The sequence below is a fragment of the Marmota marmota genome, unplaced genomic scaffold (genome assembly GCF_001458135.2).
Source record: "Marmota marmota marmota unplaced genomic scaffold, marMar, whole genome shotgun sequence".
NCBI classification, from domain to species: domain Eukaryota; kingdom Metazoa; phylum Chordata; class Mammalia; order Rodentia; family Sciuridae; genus Marmota; species Marmota marmota.
In genome coordinates, this window is record NW_026000142.1 from 27,332,119 (window position 1) to 27,349,161 (window position 17,043).

The 17,043-nt window shown below is 37.2% G+C and overlaps 1 protein-coding gene across 10 annotated transcripts in view; it reads right to left on the minus strand.

Annotated features, from left to right (window-relative positions):
- LOC107144575 (gamma-secretase activating protein) overlaps window positions 1-17,043 on the minus strand; it is a 160,452-nt gene that overhangs the window by 97,997 nt on the left and 45,412 nt on the right. For 8 of the 10 annotated variants that reach the window (XR_007341598.1, XM_048786199.1, XM_048786194.1 and 5 more), the window contains exons 13-19: window positions 14,670-14,747; window positions 13,288-13,365; window positions 9,368-9,460; window positions 9,038-9,255; window positions 6,880-6,949; window positions 6,253-6,335; window positions 2,667-2,720 (exon numbers count right to left, since the gene is read on the minus strand). Coding sequence is in view for 9 of the 10 variants with exons in the window: in XM_048786199.1 (XP_048642156.1) it covers window positions 2,667-2,720; window positions 6,253-6,335; window positions 6,880-6,949; window positions 9,038-9,255; window positions 9,368-9,460; window positions 13,288-13,365; window positions 14,670-14,747 (674 nt within the window). In the remaining variant the exon portion in view is untranslated. The remainder of the gene's footprint in view (window positions 1-2,666; window positions 2,721-6,252; window positions 6,336-6,879; window positions 6,950-9,037; window positions 9,256-9,367; window positions 9,461-13,287; window positions 13,366-14,669; window positions 14,748-17,043) is intronic. The other 2 variants (XM_048786193.1, XM_048786198.1) reach the window with 2 other exon arrangements.

A 17,043-nucleotide genomic window follows, 5' to 3' on the forward strand; every position in this document is an offset into this window, starting at 1 on the left:
CTGAGGACACTTCCCTCAGACTTAATCACCTCCTAAAGGTTCCACCTCCTAAAACCAGGGCCTTTGTGGATGAGGACTTTAACATAGGAATTCAGAGGGTCACAAACATTTAGACCATACCAACATATTAAAATATTTGTAAAGTACTCTACTTCTCACTAAATTTACTTGCAAAAGGAGCAGGAGGAAAATACACATCTAGTTTCCCTTAGCCCTTTCCTCCTTTGACCCTTTACACCAAGGAAAGTAGAAGTGCAGTCAGTTGAACAAAATAGGGCCCTTGGGCTTCACTGGGCTTCTGGTGTAAGAACCTATCCCAAAGCTAACTTGTGATTCAGGTCATGGCATTCAGAGCCAACTCCTACCAGGTAGCCAGGGCAAGAATGGACACAGACTGGGGCTGGAGAGGCAGGGGCGAGGACAGCAGGTGCCACTGCCACAGTCCATCACAGTGTAATTAAGCTGAGACCGGGGTAGGTAAAAGTAGGTCAAAGATAAAAGCAGCAGCTACAGTGAGTGGCATTATGCAAATACAGAGGGAGAAGAAATGGGAGCCCTCAGGGCCAGGCCTTCCTTGAACCTGAAGGTACTGATTAGCCTTGCACACTAATAACTGGGGTGGGAGTGGAGGCAGCTAGTCACACCAAAGCCACTTCATCATCTCCTGAACCCAGTGAAGTCCCAACAGTGTACCTCTGATGGATTATGTCTGGTAAGAAGGGTGGTAACAGACCTACAGTTCTTCAAACTTTTCCCAGGAAACTTCTAGCTTATGAATAAACCAAAGAGCTCCCAAGCATCTGTGGGAATGTCCAATGAGAAACCACTCTCTGCAGACTCAAATGCTAAAGATGATGGGCGAAAGAAGAAAAAAGGAGAGAGAGGAATGTCAATGGAGGAAAAAAACAGAACACAAAAATCATTTTATACACTCACACAGAAATCTGCTAGAGTGTGTAAAAATAAGTTACTCTGTTTCTAAGCAAAGTCAAATATTATTCTTAGAACAAGCCAATGAAGGGATGGGGATGTGGCTCATTGGTGGAGTGCTTGCCTAGCACACACAGGGCCCTGAGTTCAATCCCCAACTCTGCTGGAGGGGTGGGGGGTGTGGAATAAGACAATGAGTAAAAAATCTTAAGAGGACCTTCCCATTACTCTTTTCTACTTAGTTTAAATGAATATGCACAATGTCGATAAGGTTACTATCCAACTGATAAATTCACAAATCCTTTGTGATGGTGTAAATTATTACAATTTTTGTTGAATATTAATTTGCCAATAAGAATCAAAAACTATAAAAATTATCATAGTCTTTTACCCAATGAGAGTCCTGGCATTTAATTTTAGGGGAGTAAATTAAAAATGAATTAAGACATTAGAAATCATAAGTTTATGTAGTAATGTGAAAAATGTTTATGATATGTGATAATCCGCTGTGTTTATCAAATGTCTCTGGGTTACCATTACTACCAGGTAAAATAAGTATGCCTAAGGCAAAGGCCAAGAGGAAATGAGGGGCTGGCAACAGTTGATATGCTAGAAATCGTAGAATTGTGGGTGACACCTTTTTTCCTCTAAAAATTTTCTTCACTAATTTGTACGTTAAACACCGTATGGGTTTGGTAAGACAACTGGTAAAGATAGAAACAAAGAAATAAAAGGATGGCGTCTCTTAACACACCTTTCAAAACTATTCATGAAATCTTTCTTTCCCTTCATCTTCCTACATTAGTAGGACTTCACAGTCATCCTACGCTTCCACCTAGAGACAGCTGGTCATTCTCTCTTTCAGGGACTCTTTTTAGAACCAAAACCTGGAACCACTGAACCAGCTCCAGTCTGCTCTCTCTTGCCATTAGTGCATCACTAGACCCTCAGACCCACAGCTGCAGGGACCTGGCCTGCCCCTCATGGATCCAAAAGAGTCAAATGTAAATAAAAGGCAGCAGCCCACTGAGCTGCCTGCTGCCAAAAAGCTGAGATTTCCCAGTCCGAACCAAGCTATAAATACCAGGAGGCAATGCCAGGAACAACAGAGGAACTTTAAGGAAACTATTAAAAGACTCCCCAGTTTTAAACTACATACATATTCTTTTCTACTCACACCAGCCGCTCCTCCCATTTTACTCTGATATCACCACAAAGACACTAATAGTCACAGTTCAGTGCACAGGAAGGAGGTATGCAGAGCTTGACTGAGCCCTGCAGATCAATGCAAAGGCCATAGATAATCCCAGCCCAGGTCATTTAATGATTCTAAGATGGAGAACTGTGTGCGTGCATTTTGGAGTGACCATGAAAGAAATGAAAAACAGTTCCCTGGTTCTCTGAAGATAATTTACAGGAACTCCAGTAAGAACCGGTTTGAGGTACTATGGCAAGTATTAGTTGTATATGGTTTAAGCTGAACCCTGTAATTCTCTCCTATCTTCAGAAAACTGCTCTCTCAAAGAGCATTCCTAAGAGGTGTGTAACATCATACTCAATGACTACTCAACCTCTATGGAAGGATTCTCCAGGGAACCAAACCTGCCCCTTTCCCCCCACCCCCGCACCGTCCTCCCCTGCCATGATGCAGTCCCTTTTAGAACCACCATTACTGGGGGCAGCAAAGGTTCAGTCATGCACATCTGTGTTTTCATCCCTCAGCGGAAGTGCCTTACCTTCATGAGAGGCAATTCAATCTCTTCCGTCACAAGGGTTATTCCAGGAATTTCCTATGGAGGAAAAACACACACACACAAAAAAAGAAAAAAAAAAATCCTGCTCAACATATCAACTGCTACAAACTCAAGTCATCAGGAAGTGTTTTCTGCACAGACAGCAGCTGAGAAAAGCTTCCAGTTTGTGAACCTCTACTTTAAATAAAGTCTGGGGTATATAAATAGCAAACATGGTCTATTGCTTACCTTAAAAAGAGGGAAAAAAAAATTTTTTTTTTTTGAGACAGTAGCTCACCGCATGCCCAAGCTGGTTTTCAAGTCACCTTATGAGTAGCTGAGCCACAGGGGCATGCTGCTGTACCTGGCTGAAATATTGTTTAATCACTAATTGACAGGGTCTCTAAAGAAACAAATCACTATGAAAAAATAGAGCAAATATATTTTTTACATATTTCTATTTAAGAACAAATCAGGTGAATTATATTTACACCATCAAATGTAAATTATATTTACACCATCAAAAGGGAAATGTTCCATAATTTGCACTTTCTTCCCTTTTCTTCTCTTTCATTTATGTGTATTATAGTTGGCCCCTGCCTCAGAGAAGGAACAAAAATTAATAGAATTCTAACATTCAGATGGAAAATGTTTGTGCACCTCATTATCCACCATGATTCCAGAGATAAGAACTCCCCATAAAAAATTTCTAGAGTACCATGGTCAGGCTCAAAGGTAAGCAATTCATACCAGAAAGTTCAAATGACAACCTTCTGCTGATCAGTGAGCATTAAAACAGATACTGAAAGAATGAATATCAAAAATTGCCCTTTATTCATTGTTATTTTGAAAAACGATGTCTCTGTGGTAGCTGTGTAATTAGCCTCTCAACTTGTCATTTCAGATTCCCGTAAGAGACAGTTTAGGAGGTGCTATGTAAAAATAGGAATTGGTCTTTGGTTAGGGCTTAAGTGACCTGGATTTGACTAACATACAACATCCTATGAAAAAAGGCATCACAGCAATAGAGAAATTTTTCAGAACATTTCAACAACTGAGGTCTCCATACAGCAGCATGAAGCCTGTGGTAAGATGTATTGTGAGCTTCATCCATCACTACTCAACCACAGAGGATACATAAAAACAACATTAAAATTGCCATTCTAGGCTATGAATAGCACTTAAAATAGGTACAACAATAGCATTTTAAAATAGGTCTAATTATTTGCAAAGCACAATTCAAGATTATCTACGTGTAGGAGTACCATATTTTCTAGTATCTTAAAAATATATATTGTCAGTTGTTCAATTCAGAAGCTTGAAATTAATATTTTTCTACTGTGGCAAGTTTTTTTTATTAAGGTTGTAGCATTAAGAACATTTGCAAAGATGACCTGAAGTGGGACTATTAACGATTAGGAAGGGGCCAGGGGAGGAAACAGAATAAAAGGGAAGGTGAATCTGACCAATGCTGATCAATACATAGATAGGAGAATACAGGAAAACCTGCTAATTTGTACAATTAAGACATGTTAATTTGAAAAAAGAACATTTGCTAGTCAGAGAAGGGGACAGTAAATTGTTTACATCATTGCTAAAGATAAGCATAAATTCATAGAACTTCATGATGAGAAGAGACCTTTAAGATAATCTACTCCAACCACAAGAAGTTTTAAAGCAACATGGTAAACCCCAAAATAAGCCTGGTACATGTAGGTGATAACTGGTGGTTTCTTTACATTGTTGTTCAATGTGGGACTTCCTGATGTCACTCTGCATATGTTCACAATGCCCTCTGTGTCCCATAGACTGTTAAGAAATGCAGAAGTAAAGTATATCTCTTCAGAATGGCATCCCCACACAAAGTTTGTGCTCTGTCTTTCAGTACAATGCTGGGAACAGTGGTCCCAGCCCTGCCTTCTGAACACTTTGAACACAGGACATAAAAGCAGTGGGTGATAAGGGAGGGGAGCTGCTGTGTGCATTTCCTGACCTCAGAGTGTTGTAACCTGCAGACTTCCTGCCACCAAACCACAGAGTCTGCATGTATATTCACAAGTCTTCTTCAAGAAAAACATGGGTGCCTGGAGGAGGGGCAAGTGCAGGTTTTCCCCTCATAATTCTACAGTGAAGCATGAAAATCTAATAACTGCAAAGGTCAAAAAAGAAGGGGTCTTCAGCAAAACACTACCATTATCAGAAGTTTAGAAATTAATTAAACACATGATATGTCTTTGTTAAGGACTATATTAAGATGCAGTCTAAACACAAAATGAAAGTGTCACAATTTACACTAGGACTTATTTTCCAGTGTCTGTGTTACCTAAATCAAATTTATTTTTCTAAATACCTTTTTGATACAACTTCTGCCTCAAGACTAAGCATATAGTTCTAACATCTAAATATGAAAGGCAAAGAGGCAGAACCTTTTTCAGGCACAGGCTATGCATTTTCATCTGCTGATCTAATAAGGCTCAATTTACTGCACCACATTCAAGAGAAAATGAATCGTGTTTCAGGGGAACACTTCCTAATTTAAAAGCAAAGAGCCAAGATCAAAGGAAGAAAATGTTGAATAGAGCGTGTTTACTTACAATTTCAAGACTTTTACTGATCTGGAAGCTTGAGTAATTATTGAGACTGGACAAAGAGGTCATGAAGATCCTAATCTACCAAGTCTAACTGCAGTGGTCTGGCCATTTCTCATTTATAAAAAACCTAATACATTAATCTACTCAAGGCAATAAAAAACTAAAAATATCATTTTACAAAAAATACTACACTTGAGTTTTAGTCCTGCCTGGCAGTATAAAAAGTAACAAATATCCTGTACTTTCTCCTTTACTTCTACTGCTTTATATAAATACTTTTGGCCAAGGACAGGGATTCACTCTACATTGAGCATCCTTTACCCAAAATGCTTGGGATGAGAAAGAGTTTGGATTTTGGATTTTTTCATATTTTGGAATATTTGCACATACATAATGAGATATCTTAGGTATGGGACCTAAATCTAAACATGAGATTCATTTATATTTCCTATAAACACCTTAGGTACGTAGCCTGAGGGCTGTTGTATGCAAAATTTTACCTATGTTTTGACTGTAACTCATCACTTGAAATCAGCTGTGGCATCTGTTGACACTCATGGTGTCAAAAGTTTTAGATTTGGGGGTGGGTGTGGTGGTGTACACCTGTAATCCCAGAAGCTCTGGAGGCTGAGGCAGGAGGATCACAAATTCAAAGCCAGCCTCAGCAATTTAGTGAGGCCCTAAACAACTCTGTGAGACCCAGTCTCTAAATAAAATACAAAAAAGAGAAAAGGGGTGCTGCGGATGTGGCTCAGTGGTTAAGCACCCCTGGGTTTAATTCTCGATACACACACAAAAAAAGAGGTTTATCAATTTTGGAGCATTTCAAATTTCAGATTTTCAGATTAGGAAGGCTAAACTTCTCTGCCATAAAATTCCAACTCAATTCCTCATCAGTCAAAATAGAAATGAAATAACCTTGGCTGCTATAACAGGGATGTCCTACAACTGACCCACACTGTAAATCAAGTTTAATTGCATACAAAGTATTAACTTACTGTATTCCAGGTGAGCACTGAAGAATATGGCAAAATTGTGTCCACATTACTTGTCTTTGCATATATGCTCCAATAAGAAGAAGCTGAATAGATTTTTCAAAGAGAAAAGAGACATGATTTAATAAGAATAAGGAAATCTACATTATAATTCAACCAAATCAAGCAAACCAACCAAAGTTTCCACTGCTTTATTTATCATCCTTAAAAGGTTAACCATTGTGATTTTATCTATAGACTAAAATATTTAAGTTCTGCTTTTAACAATGAGAATAATTTCAATTTTTTTTTTTTAATTTGCTACTACATCTACTTAAATGACACTACACCACTTTATACAGAGCCAGACAACATAAAACTGGGCTAAGAAAGATTTTATTTTTTAAAAATCACTAATAAGGTTACAAAATCAAAATCCTATCTTATATCTTATCTGTGTCTGAAAAGCCACAGCTTCTCAAAAACCACAAGAGAATGAAATTTAATTAGCTGCTGACTGCAATAGTTTTTTTTTTTAAATGTTCCTAGGCAGCATTTTGACAGATTGAGGCATTCATTATCAATTTATTGCTTTCCCTCAAGCAAAAGGGTCAAGTATTCAACTTAATGTGCAACATCAGCATCTCTTACCAATTATAAATTCCTGAATGAGGTCAAATGAATGGCAGGCAGAGACATTCTCAGAAATCCATTGAATAATCTTTAAAAAGAGAACAGAACTCTGTTGGTATTTAAATATGCACTCCATCCCCACAACCAAAGTACAAATGTACATATATACACATACCTGTGTTTATATACTATATAAATGAATCTTTTTAATTCTATGTTTTGGAATTACCTAGGAATACATTCACTTCTACACTATTTTTTTAAGATATGTAATAATATTAATTCTGGCTGGGTGAAACAGTATTATAAATGAGACCTCTTTTTATACATTTTTAAAATAAATGCCCTTGACTGGGATCCAAATAAATCTTCTTCAGTGCCAATGAAGGTTTGCTGGTTTTGCTAGAATGGATCACGTCATGCAAGGCACCAGTGGGAAGAGCTCTGAGATACAGAAACAAAGGAAGCAAAACCACCACCAGGCTTGGAGGCAGCACCTGTCAGTCTCCACAGCTACCCTCACCTGCTGGAAGAATGTCTCCTGAGAGTTGCCTGGCCCTCGTGCACACTCACATTTCTGCTCCTACCAACATGTTGTTTTATTCCAAACTTATTTATGCCAGTTTTACTTATTTTCACAACTTAGGTAATTTAATAAAATTTACTACAGACAAATGAAATATAGTGCAAAGAGTATTGTTGGGTTGATAAAAGTTGAATGCTTTGGAAAGACTCAAAGGCATGTGTCTCAGATGTTTATTTTAAGACTAGGTATAAATGAGACAACTACGTAAGATTGGGTAAAAAAAAATGCCTAATATACAGACTACTTTGGAAAGGTTCTTAAATTATGGATCTCCTTAGAAATAATTTTTTTCCAGAAAGTAATAGGGAATCAGAAATGTACATTATTAGGAGTTTTGTGCAAAAAAAAAAAAATGACTTTGAACTCCAATGAGCTAAATTACATAGAAAGGGCCTTAATATACATTAAAAGATAGGTGAATAAATGTACCTTCATATGTTTTAGGTTAAACTTAAATGTCTATTGTATTTTTCCCCAGTTAATCAGCAACCTATTAGTCCCAGCCAAATCTGATAAGATTTCTGACTTCACAGCCTAGCTGCAAAAATTAAATTACAGAGGGCTAGGGATATGGCTCAGCTGCCTGTCTTACTTGCACAAGGACCTGGATTCAATCCCCAACACCACCAAAAAAAAAAGAAAGAAAATTAAATCACAGAGAAGGTGTGGAAGTGTTTTGCAAACTATAACATGAAACACAAATGGAAGCTATCATCATTAAAAATGCAATAAATATCCACCACCAAATTTAGCCCTTCTGACAATATATTTATGCCAAATATAAACCAGGAAAAAAGTAGAAGTTTAAGAAACTCATTATTTACTGAGCACTTAATTGGAAAGTTACTGATGTAGTTAAACATTCATTCACAACGTGGAAAAGAGTGCAATAGTTTCTCCTTATCTTCAGGGAATAAATATGTTCTAAGCCCCCCAGTGGATGCTTGAAACCTTAATCTGAAACTTTGGCAATGTTAGCTTGTGATTTTTCTTCTCTCATTAAGAACTTTCACTTAAGTATTTAGAGGCTTCTTAAGCATATTTGAATTGCTGGTATCACTATTCTTATGCTTTGAGGCCATTAAGTAAAATAAGGATTACTTGAAAACAAGCACTATCAACACTGGAACCATGGATCTGATGATTGAGAGAGTAACTAAGTGACTAATGAGCAGGTAGCATATACAGCACAGATACACTAAAAAAAGGGATGATTCATAACCCCAAGCAGGACAGTGTGAGGTTTCATTTCACTACTTGGAACACCACTGTTTAAAACTTATGAATTGTTTATTTCTGGAATTTTCCATTTATTATTTTCAGAACACAGTTAATTTTGGATAACTGAAATTGCAAAAAGTAAAATCATGGATGTAGGTGGCAGGTGGTTACTTTACTCAAAAGAACAGATACACCCTCATAGTCGGAGGTCTGGTAGAGATCCATAAAAAGGAAATACAAAGGAAGAATATGTTCAAGTCACAACATTGGCCGTAATCCTTACTTAACTATTAACAAGTAAAAATAACTTCCATTACTTTAAACTATCAAATAAATACTTTTGGTATTGTCTATTTACCATGTTCTTACCTGGCCTTCCAGGAACTGTGGATCTTGTCCACAAGAGAGCACACAGTGCAATATGGCCATCTTCTCACAATCTAGGGAGGTGTTCCATAGGAACCGCAATAAATAGGACTGGTCAAGGAATGCTCTGTAGAGCCTTCCAGAATACCAATCCAGTACCAGGGATCCTGACAGGGACTGGAAAGAACTATGAGGTAGCATATCATTTGTTTTGTTATTTTCTGGAAAAAAAAAAAGTCAGCAGATAAAGGAACTTCTCACACTCAAACATAGATACTAAAGTCAAAACAAATCCAAACGAACCACATTCATGGGAGAAAATACTATCCCTACCTGTCAGAAATAGACTGTGGCAGATCAAGTCTGGATGTTGAATGTTAAGTAAATGAAAGAAATGACCAGGTAAGTAAACAGCCACATAACGTTCTGTAAAAGACAAAGATTCAAATCACCTATAAGTGGTAAAAGCTGTACAGGTTCAGATAAGGCCCAGAACTCTACATTATCCCAATTTTTCATTGAACCTCTCAAAACACAAAAGGTTTTACCATGTAATAACAAGCTGTCTGATGCTAGTTTATTTCATGGGACTAACCAGGTCTCCTTTTTTTCTATCTGTGGTGAATTATCTTCAGACATTTAGCATTGGTTATCTAAGTTTATACCTATAGTTTTGTTCCAAGTCATGCATCGTTTTATTTCAATCAAAATGATCTCTCAGAGGAAACTAGGATCAAAATTATCAAGCAACATGAATCATTCCTCAATCTGACAAGCTGGGAATAGCTTATAAAGGGATTTTCTCCATAGTCAGGCTGGGAGAGCTCTGCAGTTTAGTTTCCCATCTTTGTCACTCCTGGTCGTCACCATCATCTTGTATAAAGAAACCATGTTACTCATCAAGGTGATCTCTATGGCATCCTGACATTTTTGAAGTACTAATTTGTTTCTTTGCATAGCCAGCTGCTTAGAATTCATAATTTAGTGGTTCCTTTGCTAGATATTTGTGTAGCCAGAACATTTTTATCCAGATTGAAACAGTATAAATATAGGTTTCTGGAGAATGGGAGGGTGGAAGGAGCCCTTGCCAATAACTTTTCTAGGATCTTAAAAAATAATAATAAATTTGTGTGGTACTAGTGAATTTCATATAGGAGAAAATTTTCAATTTTGAGTTAGCTATATTTCTTTCTCAAAGAAGCAAAGAAACCTATGCTAACCAGTGGCATAGAAAGCATTCTGTGGAAAGGGAAAGAAAGAGTATAAACCAATCAGGTAAGCGTCCTTTCACATGGACTGAGTGAAGTTAAAGTGCTTCACACAAATGCTAATAATCTTATTATCGTGTCAACATTTCAGTTGGAAAAACACGAGGAATAACCTAGTGAAGCATAGTGGAAAGGGTTTAGGCAATTAAGATGGTACTAAGTCCCTGGGGCAGGGACATTTAAAAATGTATTATTTTGGGTTATCACCATCATTAGGATAGCGTGGGGGATTCCTCCTGGTATTTGTTGAGTGGTGCCCAGGGGTGTTCAATCCTCACTGTGTAGGACAGTCTCACCCAAAGAATGATTCTCTCTTCAAAAATGTTGATAGGACCTGTGGTAAGTGGAAAGATGACCCCTAGGAGTATTCATATGCTAATTTCCAGAGCCTGTGAATGTGGTAGCTTCTGTGATGGAAGGGACCTTGCAGATATGATCAGGATCTTGAGATGGGGAGAGTACCAAAAGTGGACCCAACATGATCACAAAAGTCCTCATAAGAGGGAGGCAGAATGAGACTGGACTATGGAAGAGAAGAGGATCACATAGTGACAGAGCAATCGGAGTGATGTAATTGAGATGCTGGAGGAGGCAAGGAACAAATTCTTCCTGGAGTCCCCAGAAGGACCCATTCCTGCCATGCCTTGATTTCAGCTCCTCAGCTCTCATTCTGGACTTCTGACCTCCAGAGGTTCAAGGCAATGTATGGGTTGTTTTAAGCCCTCAGTTTGTGGTATATTACAGCAGCAATGAGAAACTGACATAGTATCTCTTGTGAGGAACAATGAAAGAAGTCCAGTCACACATCTCACCCTTTCGAGCTTTGGTTTCATTATCTGTAAAATGGGGATACCCTCACCAGGCAGAATTGTAGCAAGGACCAAAATAATTTAAGTAAAATATTTAGCTTATAGTATTCATTAAATAATAGCTTTTTGAAAATTGTTCTTAAATTTGAGACTTATGTGTTTGTTTTATACTAGGGATTAAACCCAAGGGCACTTAACCACTGAACTACATCCCCAGTCCCTTTTTTTTATTTAGAGACAGGGTCTCACTAAGCTGCTTAGGGCCTTGCTAAGTTGCTAAGACTGGCTTTGAACTTGCGATCTTCTGTCTCAGCCTCCCAAGACACCAGGATCATAGGCATGTGCCACTGCACCAGACTAGCTTTTGTATTTTTAAGCATAGCTCTTATGTAGATATGTTTAAGGCTCATGGAAATTTGTTAAATCTTAATATTTCTTTAATATTTCAATCAGTAGAAGACACATTTTAACTGGGTAATATTACATAGAAATTATCAGCAACTAATAGCAAAGCATATATCCCTCAAACAAGTACTACTGTTGTCATTAAAATCCCCTCTAAAAGAGTTTAAATCTTGTGTACAGTTTGGTGCCTATAAACCAAAATGTGCTCCAAGAGAGAGAACTTATGTCAAAACAGCCGGTTTTTACAAAGCTCTAGTATTCCTGCCCTCTGTACACTCTGAAGATCATAAATTAAATCCTGCCTTGCCCTTTCCAAGTCATTCCCAGGGGGGAAAAAAGAGGAAGAAACCTTTGCTCTCATAAAATGCCAGGTTATTTTTGTGGGATGTTTCCCACACCACTCTTGAGTGTGCTGACTCAGCACTCTAGTAAGACTCAGGTCCCAGACCCAGGAGCCTTACATTTCTCTCCCTGTCACAGGAAGCAGTGGAGCCAGGCCTCTCTAAGGCCATTCTTCACAGGTTTTGAGATCATGTTAAAATTTGCTACAGATTGGCCAATTTAACATCAAATACTTAACTTCATCAATAATATCATTCAAAACAAAAATCTTGGGGACTGAGGAATATAGCTCAGGTATAGAATGTTTGCCTAACATGTGTAAGGCCCTGGGTTCAATCCCCCAACATTACAATATAATAAAGTAGTTTAAAAAAAAAAAACGGTCTTTGTATGCACTTACCATTTATGGGTTCTTACTTCTTTCAGTCCCCTCCCATTGTACTTATCTAAACCTTTGTCATGACAGCAGATGGAGCAGGGGTCATGGATGGGGAAAGATATCAAGGAATCCTATGCTCTCAAACTGAAGCTTTCCTTCTTTAAATATTTTGCCATTGCTTATAAATGGAATACTTTCTATAAGTTGTTCCTTTACTGTTACCTAACACAATTACATGAAAGTATCTTTCTTTTGTAATATACTTCAAGTTCTAATACTACCAAGTCAAATGTACAGAAACTCACTGACCTCAAAGTGTCTGACACACTTCACATATGTAAAAGTAAATCATAAAATAAGAGTTATTAATACCATAAACTAATAGAATACAATCTATAAATAAATATTGTGCCATTTCCCATATGTAGGCAAGTAACTATTTCATAGTTCTTGTACTAAAAACTCTGTCCACATTCCAATTGTCCTAGAAAAGCACCTTTCAATAGGGAAATACAATAAACACCATTAGAGTCCCCTAATACTCCCAAGTTTAACATTCATCTGGTTCCCATCGCCATATTTCCTCAATGAAAACAACTCACTTTAAGCTGGTCGTGAATGGAACCCATAAGCCTTATCATAAATAGCAAAAGGGAATGGACAATTCCTAAAAGGCCCTGACCTTTTGGGTCAAGATGTTGTATTACTTTTCATAGGCTGTTAGGGAATGTGTTATCCAAGGTCATCATACATCAATACTAACAAATGTTCTAAGGACCGCTACCAAAAGCATAAGCTCACAGCCTACGTTTTCTAAAGGGGGAATATACACTCCCACCACAAAAGCTAATGGAGTCAAGTGGAAGGGTGTGTTTCAGAGAAAACCTTCTCCCATCAGATGTCAAGAGGATTGGTGACTGTCATCACAAGCCGAGAGTCAAAGAGGATGAGAAAATGAGGTGCAGAGAGAAGAAAATAAGACCGTGAAAGCTGAGGCATAGCATGTACTGGGAGGTCAGAACAGAGAGAGAACATCTCCTCATCACCCACCAAGATTGAGGAAAGTAATGCCTTGTGTCCCATGTGAGCCAGCACTCCCAAGAGCAGCAGTGAAGGTCTTGCTGTATCCTGAAAGCCAGAGAAGGAATGTCAGAAACAACTGGAACTATACTTAAGACAGTGACTCTAGGTAACACTCTCAATTTCAGTAACCGGAGAAATGACTGAATCTGGTAGAGCGAGCACCTTGTGACTTCTCCATCTCATGGGGGCCCTCATTCTCATGGGAGCCTGCACTAAGGTGGATGGTCTGAGTGCAGGCACAATCTACTGGTTGCTTTCAGCTCCTATGTAACCTTAGACCATAAGAGGTGGATTAGATTGTTCAGGGAGAAAAGGATCCAAAGAAATCTACTTAATAATCTAAGAGATGGAGAATATCAGATGGCTCATTAGCCCTCATGCTTCGAAGCTCACTGCCACACTTGTAGGCATTAAGACCCTCTGACACTCTGAGTAATAATCCCACTTTTAGTTAAAAAGGGGATTGAGCTACCATTAATCCCAGTATACTGTATTTCACTCTACTATTCTAACTTAGTCTTCAGAATAGTTCATTCACTGGTTTTAATCATTAACCATGAGAAAAATGTATGGAAACATTCCACAAAACTTTACATTTATACTATGTAAGTATGTATATATGTCCAGTTGTAAAGTTACTTTTAGTTTCTCCACTATTAAGTTTTTTAAACTCATCTGCCTTGATCACTAGCACCTAGGTAGTATTAGGCACTCCTGCAGAATAATGAATTGTGGTGTGGCTTGGCATAAGTATTTTTTAAATATTTGAGGGGAAAAAATTCTACTTTAAAAAAAATTTAGTTCCACCCATAGTACTACACAAATGCTAATTTTGAAGAACTAAACAAATAAGTACTCCCTATTATGGTTCAGACTATAACTGTGAGAGGGCATGCTGTGACCTACTGCAAAACTGGAAAAGGTTGGGCATTTGTTCCTGCTCCCCAGCCTATTGCCTAATCAATAGCTCAGGGCCACAGATGTATAAAATGAAATAAACCCATCTTAGGTCTAAAGGTCAGAGATCACAATTTCAGTTTAAAACTGATGTAAAGCTATAGGTACTTTCCAATTAGTAACAAAAGTCAAACACACATACTCTAGGCAAATACATTCTATTGGCATTGGTTCATGGGCCTAAAAAGAGATGTATTCCAGGACAAAAAAATATATATAGTACATAATATTTAGCTAATTTAATATTTATCACTAGTGAATTTCTTCAGGAAACATGTATTACGTAGGTATATAGGAATAGAATGTACTGATAGAAGTAGTAAGACTTTAAAAATCTAATTTGCTACTATTTGAAAAAAGCAATTATGTAAACTCTAATAAATGTAAAGTACCTTTATGAAAGTAAAACACTGAATATGTGATTTGTTCCCAAGAGTCAAACTTCGGGCTGTAACATACACACAAGCTTCCTGGAAAGAAGAACATATTTAATAATAGAGTTTAAAAGAATCTGTGTAATAGATAATTTTCCTAAGCCGCTTAGCCATTCTATTCCTTTAGGTATCCTGCCCCCATCTTACCACAGATTATTCCCAAATTCTAGAAGTGGCCAATTAACAAGTTGCTAAGAAATTTCAAATCAACAACTATTTAGCATCAACAATTATAAGCAATATGTTGTGGGAAGTGACTGATGGATGGAAAAATGAATAGAGATGCTATTATATCTGAAATAATGGGAGTCTAGAAACATCTCCAAACTTCATGAAATTTTCCTACTGTGCATGTACTGCCCTGTCCTTTTATCTATCTTGCCACTTTCAATCATTTCTAATATTAGAGACGCCAGTTTATAAAAAAAAAAAAAAATGTTCCCCTCTTTACAGAAGTTGTCCATTCTTGTTTATTTAGACTAAAAAGTAAACTGTGATCTCTTATGGGACAGTAGCAGCAAATTTGGTGTCTGAACCCATGCTCACCCCTATTTGGGTCACTGAAAGCTTGTCCCAAGGTAAGCACCTGGCATGGAGTGGTCTTTCCAAATTAACCCAGAATTCTTCACTTACCCCAACACTCAGAAAACCCTCAACCTTCCCATCTCCATGTGGAAAACTGTACATTATCTGTACAGTTGTTGCTAACTAGATAGAACAATGTCCACCAATGATGTACAAATGAGGGCATTATGCTTAAAATAACTCGGGTTGAATATTGTTTTTCTGAAATGCCTGGAACCAGAAGTAATTCATATTTTGGATTCCTCAAATTTGGAATATTTTGATAGGCTTTACTGGTTGAGCATCCCTAATCTGAAAACCCAAGATGCCCCCAAATCTGAAACTTTTTAAGCATCATTATCAGGGCTCAAAAAGTTTTAGATTTTGGAGCATTCAGCATTTTGGATTTTCAGATTAGGGCTACTCTCCTATGTTAACATTTATGTGACTGACTGAAATAGGACATTGTTGAATAGAAAGAAACTTGACAGAAGTCAGAAAACTCAGGTTCTAGTCCCAGAGCCAATATTAACTAGCTGTGTGAATTCTATCACCACTATACCTTAGTGGCTTTTGATATTTTCTTTTTTATTCTCTACTAGTTTCTTTATAAAAGAATCATGGAAGGAGAAAAATGTACATTTTCTTAAGGAAGACTATTCAAGGACATTTATAAAAATCCCGTTACAATATTCCACAGTTGTGAGTATTTTAATGACATTTAAAATTGCAATGTATTGTTAGAAGTACACTTTATTGCAAACAGCTTGAAAATACAAAATTTTAAAAAGCTATCAGATAAAAATGATAATGATTCTGCCACTCTTATGGTTACTGATCACCCAATAACAACTTTTCTTTAAATTACAGCACTTACTTAGATTAAAAGTAATCTACTAGTAAAGCATAAAAAAAATAGTAACCATAGGAATTACAAAAGTGCAGTGTACCACTTTGACTACTTTCCTACAGTAAGCATTATCAAAAACAACCCATTATATTTTATCCTAGGATCACAGGGAGAAAGAAACTGCTAGCAAGCACAGATAGAAAAAGGAAGCCTCTCTAGCAATAAAGAAAGAAAAATTAAGCAAGATACTGTATTACTCAGCAAATTTTTTAAAAAAACAACAATGTGCTGTCAAGGAAGCAGTAGGAAGAAGATTCTTGAGGAGTGTTGGAAAAGACAACTAGTTCAACCTCTCCCAAAAATAGGCACTGTAATGCACACCTATAATCCCAGCTGCTCAGGAGGCTAAGGTAGGAGAATCAAGGCCAGCCTCAACAACTTTAGTGAGACCAGCTCTCAAAAAATAAAAAAGGACTGAAGAGGAAGCTTACAGAGTTCCTGGGTTCACTTTCCAGTACCAATAAAATAAAATTAAAAAGTAGGTTTACAGAGAATTAAATATATTCAGACTTATAAACTGAAGAATTATTTAGGAATCTATCCTAAGGAATGAGCATGATATGTCAATAAAATAAGATCATAACCTCCTCTGTAACAAAATCCTCCGCATACCATCCTCTATAGAATGAGGATAATTGTTTCTGTTTTGAAGAAAATTAAAGCAACATGTAAATTGAATGCACCTAATTACATATACTGAGAACCATAATCAGATCTAATAAGCAAATATTTCCAGATTGTTAGGTTGTAGTTTAATTCTGTCACCCAAACTCAAAGGAAAAGAGAGACACATCCATCTGAAATAGCTGTGCACAAGCTCTACAGTGCTGTTCAATAAACTTTATAGATGACAGAAAT